Genomic DNA, 11,401 nt, shown 5'->3' on the forward strand with positions numbered 1-11,401 from the left:
TAATTAAATACATATTTAGCTGCAATCATCCCCATATCTGAACCTGCGTATAACCAAAAATATCCAATGACAAAATATACATTGGATAGGATAGGGGTATATTCATAAGCAGTGAATGCGACATCCAACACACATTCACTGCAGGTGACTATTGCTGGTGCCTGTGTTTTCAATTACTTATTCACTACTAATTAATGTTTGGCGAAAGTCACATTCACTGCTTTATAAACATGCGCCTAAGTCAGCAGTAGTCAACTCTCTTGATATAAGGGGCCTCAATTGTGGCCCCTAAAATGGCCAAAGGGCTGTATATAATAATCAGTAAATGTAATGCTACCGAAAGCTGCCAGGGATGGCAGACATGTAATGAGCTCTGAAGAAGGGGGAGTGTCCCCGAAAACGCGTTTAGCAAGAGGTAGCGTGACTCTGCTGTTCAGAAGAGCTCCTGGATCATTCATCTCCACAGCAGTTTATCTATTGTTGACTACCAGTCCATTTGATGTTCATTTTTTACTCCCTTTGTGAGTATATCATATTGTATTTTATAGTTTATTATTAAAATTAATTATTGCACCAGGTCAGGCGCCGGGTGTTTTCTTATGTTTTTATGCAGTGTTCAGGATTCATTATCTGTAACGGGCAGCTGTGCTGGATTCCAGGGAATTTTTCTGGGGCCACAGGAGGGTTCTTTTGGCGCTGGTCGTTGCTTTCTTTTTTGGTTTTGAACCAAACAGATATGGTCAGAGACTGTGTACATGGTACCAGAGATGGTCAGGGCTGAAGATAAGAGATTGTCAGAGCCCATGCATTACCAAACATGCTATAGGAGTTTTTGAAGGCTGAGGACATACTTCAGGAGACGGCCTTAGCTTAAAGACATATACACGAGATTGCTAGAGATTACAGATCCTTTACAAATAAGTGCTTTTTCATTTATACTCCCTACAGGCCCCTTACATTTGATATTTAACAGTATTAAAGAGAAAAGAGATGGACAGAAGAGAAAAGGTAAGACCGTGTAAAAGAAATAAATCAAACCATTTAAATACTGGAATCTCAATACAAATGAGTAAACTAAACATGAGATTGTAGTCCATCGCAGGAATGAGCTTGGAACGGTAACTACTTTACAACACACACACAGGGACCATGGGGAACAAAAGTAGCCACCCTCCAGAAGAAAGGAGAGTGTCAGCACCAATTCACAGATGATTTGAGGATCTACAGCCGAGTGATACACAAATAAGATACATTTTTGTTAATAGTTAAGGAACTTGAATGTATTTTTAAGGTTTCACTCCTGAGATTAGTGTCACTTTAAAGAATATTTTCCTTTACTGGCTTGAGCAAGCACCTAGGTATGTCAAAAACACAGACTATTATGTGCAGAGGCTCCGAGGGCTGCACAATAAGGGTCAAATGGGGGCTGTGGCCCCCTGGGCTGCAGGTTGGGAACCAGGGCCCTAGATCTTTAGTGCAGCATTAATTTAGGGATGATCACATGACTGTTAATACTATACGATGTGTACATATAAATCTAAAACAAAGAATCCGTTCAATGGGTTGGATTTTCCCGGACGATGTCTGTTGTTTCCCAAGACAAGGCCAACAGTGTCTGCCCAGTGTATAAGTAAGTACACCTAGCTCATACAAGCATACACAACACTTCCTAACTTACAGCACATAAATAATACACACCAGCTGGTATAGAGGTTTCATTCACTTTAAAATGTCACTGTAAAGCCCGGAAGTTGGGCAGCAACATAGGGGTCTATTCACGAAGCAGCCGAATGATCTAGCCGTAGCTTCGGCCGATCCTTCGCTAGCTTCGGCCCCAGGACCCCCAACCGAAGGGCTGCTGTACGGGCTATTCACAATAGCCCATACAGCTCCCGAAGTCAGCCTGGCGGCTCAGGCATATGCTTCGGCTCGCCTGAGCCGAGGTGAAAGCCGAAACTGCAATAGCCAATAGCAAACTAGCTTTTGCACCCGCCCTCTGCTGCAGTTCTCCATCAGGTCCCCACTAGTGATTGACAGCAGCAGGGGGCGGGTACAATAGCTAGTTTGCTATTGGTTATTGCAAATTGAAATAGCCAATAGGAATCTAGCAATGCATTTCTATGGGCAAATCTTTTTTTTTCTTTTTTTGACGGCAGCAGAACCGCCGGCCAATAGAAAACTGTTGGGCGGAGCTAGCTGTCATTGCTAGCTCTGCACAATCGTTTTCTTTTTTTTAAAAACTATTTTTCTGTTCTGCTCAGTCCCACAGAGGGAGCGAGCAGAACAGCCGAGCCAAATGCCGCTCAGTGGCATTCGGCTATTCACTCACTGCTGTTCGGCATCTATGAGAATAGACCGAACAGCAGCGAGTAGACTGCCGAAGGTTCGGCTTAGCCGATCCAAATGTTGGATCGGCTGAGTCGAACTCCTTCTGCACTTCGAAGCCACGCAAAGCCACCCGATGTACGGCTGCCTCACTCTACAGCCTGAAGTGAATAGCCGAACAGCGTTCGGCTCACTTCGCTTTAGGTCGGTCATTCACTCAGCTGCCTACGGCAGCTTAGTGAATAGACCCCATAATCAGACCCGGATTCCCCACAAGGCCACCGAGGCCAGGGGCGTCCTTGTGGGGAAGTTGCCCTCTCTACATTCAGTCCTGCTTTGTACAAGCAGGACTGAATGTAGAGTGAGGCAGCCGATTTTTCGTTTACATGTGAAATCGGCGAGGGGGGGAGGATGGGGCGCATCACAGGACCTGGCCCTGGGGCAGCAGGGAGAGTAAATCCGGCCCTGCGAATGGCAAGCGATCACAGGAATCCCTTCTTCCTTCCAGGACACCATCTAGGAAGAAAGAAGGATCAGAAGAGATTCTCATTGGTTAGTGCACTCACATGGCAGCACCCTTATGCCATTACAAACATTATGTTGCTATGAGGCCTTCTGGGCTGTGCAGTGACATTATACAATGCGTGGACCAATACACCGGCTGGCGTGGGGGGCACGAGATGATGGCTACAGTAGTTCAGTGGAGCGTGGACTGGAGAGGTTGTTCTCAGTTAGTTTAATTGTCATTTTTTGTGAGAAGCTGAACTAACCTTTTCCTAAATACCGCCAAAAGAAAGCTCTATCTGTCCCCCAAAATGTTATAAAATTCATTTCAATACAGCGTTGCATGACGGAAAAAATGTCAGTCAAAGTACCGCAGTGCTTAATACTGAAAAATGGCCTTGACAGGAAGGGGGTGTAAACACCTGGTCTTCAAGCGGTTAAAGTATATCTTTATAGCTGTCACAGGAATAAGTGTCCCCATTGGATGATTTTACCTTCTGTTCTAGTGCCAAAGACACATTTTGGACTTATTTTTACTTTTATTCCCAGTGATACTGGTGATCAGTACAGTTAGAGAGTGTGAATATCACTAATGGGGACACAGAGAGCAATTAGAATCCTGGCAGTGGTTCTAACTCCTCACCACTTCACCTATCCAAATCTTAACAAAAAGTTATCTGATATCTATAGCCAGGAAAACGCAGATGACTTGACACTGAGCAACCCTGCACACACATGCACGTCCAGAATTACTTGTGTACAGTTCAAATATATCCTAATATTATAGAGCCATTTATTCTAAACTAATGGTTCTATAATATTAGGATATATTTGCACTGTACACCAGCAATTCTGGATGTGCATGTGACCGAAGGGACGTAAAGGAATGATTTGCATGGCTCTGCCCACTGTCTTGAAATGAGGAATAATCCTCGTATTTTGGGGATATGTGATTGAATGAGACATGTAAATACCTTCTGTTCTAAAAGGATTATACTGTCTATTTTATAAAGCTGATATTGCCTATAAACAACTAAACATGCTGTTTTTTTACATGTATAAATGTGATGTATAATTAATCAACCTGCCATCTGGCTGGCTTTTAATGGACTAGCAGTCTTGTCTTAGATATTTTGTCTAGTGAGTCTTTTATCAGGGAGCTGGGTTATAAAAATGGGTGTATATCCTGCGAATCAAAGTGACCAGTGTCAGATTGCTAGATAATGAAGATTAACATGTGAGATTAGTTTTAACTACAAATGGGTGGCTTTGAACAGGAAAGGTTGATGTTTGTCCCAGTGATGTTGCTGATAAGCGTTGGGGCAATGTGACTGATCTGTGGCAAGGGCAGGGCCTCCCCTTCAATCTAGATAAACACTGACAACATCTTCTTTTTCACATGCAAACAGCAGCTCTTCAGATTGGAGTCTGTTTGTTCACCCTTGCATCATCTATGACACTGATTATCAAGAAAACCAACAGCTTTCCTCCTTGAGGGGGTATCATCAGGAGGAGCCTGAATATTGGAGACGAGCCTTTGTCAAATGATCAGCCTATCCCCTGCACTCCAGTATGATAATCGAGTAAAGTCATTCAGTTGTGCTCCGGGGGCTGAGAAACTGCAACTGTGAACTTTCTAAAGCTCATCTTTGATAGATGAAGCCACCTTCAGAGACTGGGTCAGTAGGGCAGTTAAAGCCCCCTCTCCCAGAAAGTACCCTGCTGCCTCCTAGGCAGCCCCATTCAGATCTGAAAAGGATAATAGCATCTCAGCACATAGATAACTGGATAAAGTTCATGAATGAGTTACAATTTCTACGTTTTCAAGTATATCGGCTCAAATTGTTGCTCTCCATGGAGTTGTTTCATGAAAGTTGGAGTGAAAGTGAAGTTTGTGTCATAGCAGCTAATCAGGTTTCATATCTAAAACATGCTTCTGATGTATTAAACCTGCAGCAGAGACAAATGGATTAAAAGAATTGCAAGTCATAGTAACCAATAATATTCCTTATTCATGGAACCCATTTAGATGCCATAGTCAACAGATTTTCCCGTTTCCTTCATCTTTCATAAACTGGTGCCCCTAGTAACCAATTAGTCTAGAAATACATAGGTGATTTAAGAGGGTCCTCACGCAGCCCTCTTATCTAATGCCGGGTTGTCCTCAATTCACATACTCACCTGCCAAGCAAATCCAGGGCTGTCCTGCTGCAATCCTCATTCTACTGCCTCATACTGGGTCCTGCGCCACCTCCTTTTTCCCTGATATCATCGGGAGCTGGTTGTCTCTTCTGGGTTTAGGCAGCCGGCCCCTGATGATGCCCTACTAGGCCTGCCCTACTCTCGGTCCACTGTCTGTACATCAGATGTGCCATTACATATGGAATAAAAACAACGGGGTAAGCAAACAAGCAAACTGAGAGATTTAAAATGTACGGTACCCCTAAATGTATTAAAACTAGTGTGCAGTATGCTATGTCAGTGTCACAAACAGTACCATGTTGTTTTTCGATGTTTGCCTTTGGACTTTTACTTTTCCAATCTGACTGGGGTAGATCTGTCCTGGCATAATTAGTTTTGCAGGCATGCCCCCCAATGGGGTTGATTTAGTAAAGGCAAATAGCCGGTTCACTTCCGTGAGTGAGGTGAGGCTCTGCTGTCTTCTATCAATCAATCATTTGCATGCAAAAATATAATTTTTCTTTTATTTTCCTTGCATGTGATTGGGTGTTCTCTGCAAATACATTTTTCACCACATTTCCTAAAGCTGGCCATACACTGGTTGAATTTCGACTGAATCCTGCCGACTCGGCTAAAATTCAACCCTGTCAGGACCGCACTCCCAACCCCACCCCCCACCTCTGTCTTTCAATCAACTTTTGTGGAGGAAGCCAGTCTAAAAAATCTAGGGCAAACATTGAGTGTAGCCAATCAGCTGCAGTCACTCTTTGTGGATCCTAGCAATGGCACAACCACCACTGTCAGAATACAATAGACCGCTCGGGTGGGGGATTCCCTCATCCTGGCTGTTTAGCATTAATGGGGCAATCAAGAATTTTTTTTGTTCAGTCCCACAGGGCTAACAGTGTATGGCTATCTTAAGCTAAAGGAACCTCCCCTTGCAAAGTGAAGAGTCTATTTTCCTTTAGTAAATCAGCCCCAGTGATGGCATCTGATGAACGTTTGAACATAATTCTGAGGCCCTGTGCTCGGATCCCCTGCTCATTGGAACAGGTGTCACTGATGTCAGTTCCGTGTCCAGCCATTTTTTTTTCTCCATCTTGTGGTGGAGGAAAAACTGAAATTGCCGGACCCCATGTTGGTCTAGGAGAAATCAGATGCAAGTTTTCATTTACATCAGATTACCCACGATCTGGCGAGATCAGGAACCAGAGCCAGGGGTAACTTCATGTCAACAGATGCCCGCCTGTTTAGATCCGGCTGCCCATAAAGTAGCATTGGGCTTCTGATCTGGTCCATCTGGCTACACTGCTCGACCAAGAATTCTCCCCTGGCTCCTTCGATTTTGTTATCGAAGGATGTTAAGTAAGAGGCATTGAGCGAATTTTAGCCGCTTCATCAAGAAATGGCCAAAAATCACTCTATGTGTGACCAGCTTAACTGTGTATGGCCAACTTTATCCGAAAGCTGATCATACACTTATCGATTTTAATACAAAAAAATCTCATCAGAACATTTGATAATGCCATCAGAGACTTGATGAAAGCCGTTTGATTTTAATATTTGATATCAGAACGAATGGATCTTCCCAAACAAAAACCACATTCACTGTTCACATTCCATCCTGCCCTTCAATTTTTCTCATCACTACGCTCAACATTATAGTTATATATACTTATGTTTCACACTGCTGGGGAGTAGGACAAGGAGGATTCTGGAGTTTGCTGACCTGTCCTCAATCAGTCTGGGTCCTTCATATAAAGTGACTAGCATTCTAATTTGAGGTGGAGAACATCGCGGATGGGGCACAGATTTTTAAGGAGAACACAGAATAAAAGCTGGCCTGGAAGCGATTGTTTTGTATGAATTGTATTATAAGAAATTGGACACAAATTGACATTATTTGATTGAGACTTGATGGAATAACACATTGAGAGACTGCATAGAAAATTTTGCACTGGATTGTGGAATTGAGTTAAATTCATTCAGGTTGAATGTAAGAATATAGTGGGAGATCATATCTAATTTGCACCGTGATTTGGTTATAATGTGCATGTGTGCATATGAAGATTTATAGTTTATATTTTATGCACTTTGTAAAAGAACAACTCCAGAACAAAACAAAACAAAATGACCCTTGCAGTGGGGCTACCCCATACTGCAAGGGTAAAGTGCTCCAAGCTCTCTCCCATGATAGACTACGACTTAAATAAATGTAAGATTGTAGTCCATCACGGGAGTGAGCTTGGAGCGGTGGCTACTTTACAACACACACAGGGACCATGGGGAACAAAAGTAACCACCCTCCAGAAGGAAGGACAGTGTCAGCAGTGGCGTCACAAGGGGGATGCGGGTGGTGCGGCCTGCACCGGAGGACACCATCAGAGGGGGTGACACCAAAATGACTAACAGTCATTTTGGTGTCACCCCATCTGAAAAGTCGGGCACCCTGTCATGGACCAAGAGACCAACAGTTGCACGAGAGAGAAGAGGACCCGTCAGCATACCTTAACCTGCCGGGTGAGCGTCCCCTCCTCTCTTTGCCGGCGTCCATCACAAAGATCCTCCGGATGACACCACCCTGGGGACGCCCCTGAGTGTCAGCACCAATTTAGAGATTATTTGAGGATCTACTGCCAAGTGATACACAAATAAGATACATTTTTGTTAATAATTAAGGTACCTGAATGCATTCTTAGGATTTAAATCCTGAGTTTAGTATCTCTTTAATAGATAAGATACTTGAACGCATTTTTAAGAGGTTGGATGTAAGAATATAGTGGGAGATCACATATAATGTGCACTGTGATTTGGTTATAACATTCATGTGAAGATGTATAGTTTATATTTTATGCACTTTGTTAAGGATGTTTAATGTTTTATCATCACAATTAGCTATGAGTTTATAATCTAGCGCTACACTATAAGAATTGATTATGGTTGAAATTGAGCACGGCATGATTGACCCCATTAACTATTTAAAAACTGAACACATTTATTAAACTGAACTGTAACCGTGTATAGCCAGCTTAAAGGAAAACATGCAATGAGTGTCCAAGTAAAGTTGAAAGGATCCAAGTGTCATTAGAGAACAAAGGTTTTCTAAGCCCCCTGCGCTGTCTGTGGCCATAAACCTGGGTAGAGGACTAGTTGGAGAAGCCGAGGGTTGTGACAGCTCTGTGCGGGGGTCCCTCTGGAGGGCTCCAGCCGTTCCGACCCATTGCAAACTAATCAACGTGTCAGCTTCACCTTTCTCATGCAAAGTAGATGTCGTATGCAAGGCGGATCTCCAACAGGTTTTTTTTTTTTCTTCTCATCCCGGGACACAACCCCCTATACACAGCTGCTGTGGCTCCAGAAAGAGGAGTGACGAGGAGTGTCTGCATCACTCCGATTGCTTGTTGTGCAGCACATACACCCGGCAGGAAGGAAGGAGGCAGATCGGGGCACGGAGAGCTCTAGACATGTCACCACTGGGGGGGCACTACTGATCACCCCTGGAGTAAGGGAGCCGATCTTCTCAATCCATCTGCAGAGACAAGGATGCAGCTCTGAATCTCACTGGCACACTGTATTACCCCAGCCTGTGACCGATCCTTCTCCTGTCATCTGCAGGCATGGATATTCCAGCTGAGTTCGTCATCAGATCGACACTGCTACTGTTACTGGGAGCTTGCCACTGCTCTGGGATCAGCTCCATAGACACCGATCGGACTGGAGAAGGCAAATGCCAAGCCATTGAGATCCCTATGTGTAAGGACATCGGCTACAACATGACCAGGATGCCCAACCTGATGGGACATGAGAACCAGAGGGAGGCAGCCATCCAGCTGCACGAGTTCGCCCCACTGGTGGAGTACGGCTGTCATAGTCATCTGAAGTTCTTCCTGTGCTCCTTGTATGCTCCCATGTGCACCGAGCAGGTGTCTACCCCTATCCCAGCCTGCAGGGTGATGTGTGAGCAGGCCAGGCTCAAGTGTTCCCCTATCATGGAGCAGTTTAATTTTAAGTGGCCGGACTCTCTGGACTGCAGCAAGCTGCCTAATAAGAATGACCCCAATTACTTGTGCATGGAAGCCCCAAATAATGGATCCGATGAGGCTCCCAGAGGGTCAAGTATGCTGCCTCCTATATTCAGGCCAAGACCGAATAGTGGCCATGAGCTGCTGCCTAAGGATATTCCCAGCAGAGTGACCTGCGAGAACTCCGGAAAGTTTCACCATGTGGAGAAGAGTGCGTCTTGTGCCCCTCTGTGTACATCTGGAGTTGATGTGTATTGGAGCAAGGATGACAAGAAGTTTGCCTTCATCTGGATTGCTATCTGGTCCATACTGTGCTTCTTCTCCAGTGCTTTCACCGTCCTCACTTTCCTTATAGACCCCCAGCGCTTCAAATACCCAGAGAGGCCTATCATTTTTCTGTCCATGTGCTTCTGTGTGTACTCGGTGGGATACATCATCCGTCTGTTTGCTGGAGCTGACAGTATAGCTTGTGACAGGGACAGCGGTCAACTTTATGTTATCCAGGAGGGCCTGGAAAGCACGGGCTGCACCATAGTGTTTCTCATCCTCTATTACTTCGGCATGGCGAGCTCTCTATGGTGGGTCATTTTAACGCTGACATGGTTTTTGGCTGCTGGGAAGAAATGGGGACATGAAGCTATCGAAGCGAACAGCAGTTATTTCCATCTAGCTGCTTGGGCTATCCCAGCTGTGAAGACCATCATGATCTTAGTGATGAGGAGAGTGGCTGGGGATGAACTGACTGGGGTCTGTTATGTGGGGAGCATGGATGTCAATGCCCTGACGGGTTTTGTACTTATTCCCTTAGCATGCTACCTCATTATAGGCACCTCGTTCATCCTATCTGGGTTTGTGGCCCTCTTTCATATCAGGAAGGTGATGAAAACAGGAGGGGAGAATACTGACAAGCTAGAGAAACTCATGGTCAGAATTGGGGTCTTCTCTGTCCTGTACACTGTTCCTGCCACCTGTGTCATTGCTTGCTACTTTTACGAGCGACTAAACATGGACTACTGGAAAATACTAGCCACGCAGGATAAGTGTAAGATGAACACTCAGACTAAGACCTTAGACTGCACCATGACGAACTCTATCCCAGCAGTAGAAATATTCATGGTGAAAATATTCATGTTGTTAGTGGTGGGTATCACTAGCGGGATGTGGATATGGACTTCTAAAACCTTACAGTCTTGGCAGAATGTTTTCAGCAAGCGATTAAAGAAAAGGAGCAGGCGGAAACCTGCCAGTGTCATTACAAGTACAGGAATCTACAAAAAAACTCAACACCCACAAAAAATCCACCACGGAAAGTATGAATCAGCCTTACAGCCTCCAACCTGTGTATGATATGGGTGGGCAAGGGGACTGCTCATTAGAAATTGCACAGTCTAGCAAACCCAGCTCTGAACTTTGTGTCTTAGTCACCACAATGCAGCAAGCCAAGGTAAAATAACTTTACAGAAGACGTAAATAGAACTTACGTTTTATTTATCCTGTGGATAAATAGATTTGCCTGGCTACAAGGGACATTAGGTTGAATGGTCTCCTACAGTACTAATGTGTTTGATAATATGTGTAATGGTAATTAGGTTGAAGATTACTAGTTTTGCTTAGTGATGTCCAGAAAGTAAGAGGGGTAGTTTAGTCTATGGAGTCAAGTTGTTGGTCAGTTCTACAAAACTCAGTGTGCTTCAAAGACTCGGCCAGATTAAGGGGATATTTGGATGAAATGAATTTCCAATTAACCCGACCCGGTCTGCACTTGTACCCACTAGCAGATGAGCTTCCAAGCTCTCTCTAAAGCTGGACACACATAATAAATTCTGACTCTACTGCTTTAAACTAACCAACAACTATGCAGTGGAAGGATCTTCCAAACAGATGATTCAAATTGCAGTCAGTCCATTGGGCCCTTGCACTAACCGGTGGTTGGTAAATGTAAAGGTTGCAGTGTCAGATTGTAATGTGTGTGGCCAGCTTAAAGTGGCACTAATCTCAGGAGTTATATCTTAAAAATGCATTCAAGTACCGTAACTATTAACAAAAATCTATCTTATTTGTGTATCACTCAGCTGTAGAAGCTCAAATCATCTCTGAATTCATGCTGACACTGTTCCTTCTGGTGGTGGCTACTTTTGTTCTCCATGGTCCCTGTGTGTGTTGTAAAGTAGTCACCGCTCAAAGCCCGCTCCAGTGATGGACTACAATCTCATGTTTAGTTTATTGATTTGTATTGAGATTATAGTCCATCACGGGAGAGAGCTTGGAGCGGTGGCTACTTTACAACACACACAGGGACCATGGGGAACAAAAGTAACCACCCTCCAGAAGGAAGGACAGTGTCGGCACCAATTCAGAGATGATTTGAG

At 44.3% G+C, this 11,401-nt stretch overlaps 1 protein-coding gene across 2 annotated transcripts; it reads left to right on the plus strand.

Moving 5' to 3' along the window:
* Window positions 1-8,617: 8,617 nt before the first annotated feature.
* On the plus strand, window positions 8,618-10,783 carry FZD10 (frizzled class receptor 10). Of its 2 annotated transcripts, XM_018576488.1 has the most exons (3): window positions 8,618-9,162; window positions 9,202-10,074; window positions 10,135-10,783. In XM_018576488.1, the coding sequence occupies exons 1-3, from the start codon at window positions 8,628-8,630 to the stop codon at window positions 10,377-10,379; spliced, it is 1,653 nt and encodes a 550-aa protein (XP_018431990.1). In that variant the 5' UTR covers window positions 8,618-8,627; the 3' UTR covers window positions 10,380-10,783. The 2 variants fall into 2 exon arrangements, with proteins under 2 accessions (XP_018431990.1, XP_018431989.1); XM_018576487.1 differs by having other exon boundaries at window positions 8,618-10,783.
* Window positions 10,784-11,401: the final 618 nt, after the last annotated feature.

The sequence above is a fragment of the Nanorana parkeri genome, unplaced genomic scaffold (assembly GCF_000935625.1).
Source record: "Nanorana parkeri isolate BGI_ZX_2015 unplaced genomic scaffold, ASM93562v1 scaffold68, whole genome shotgun sequence".
Taxonomy (NCBI): Eukaryota; Metazoa; Chordata; class Amphibia; order Anura; family Dicroglossidae; genus Nanorana; species Nanorana parkeri.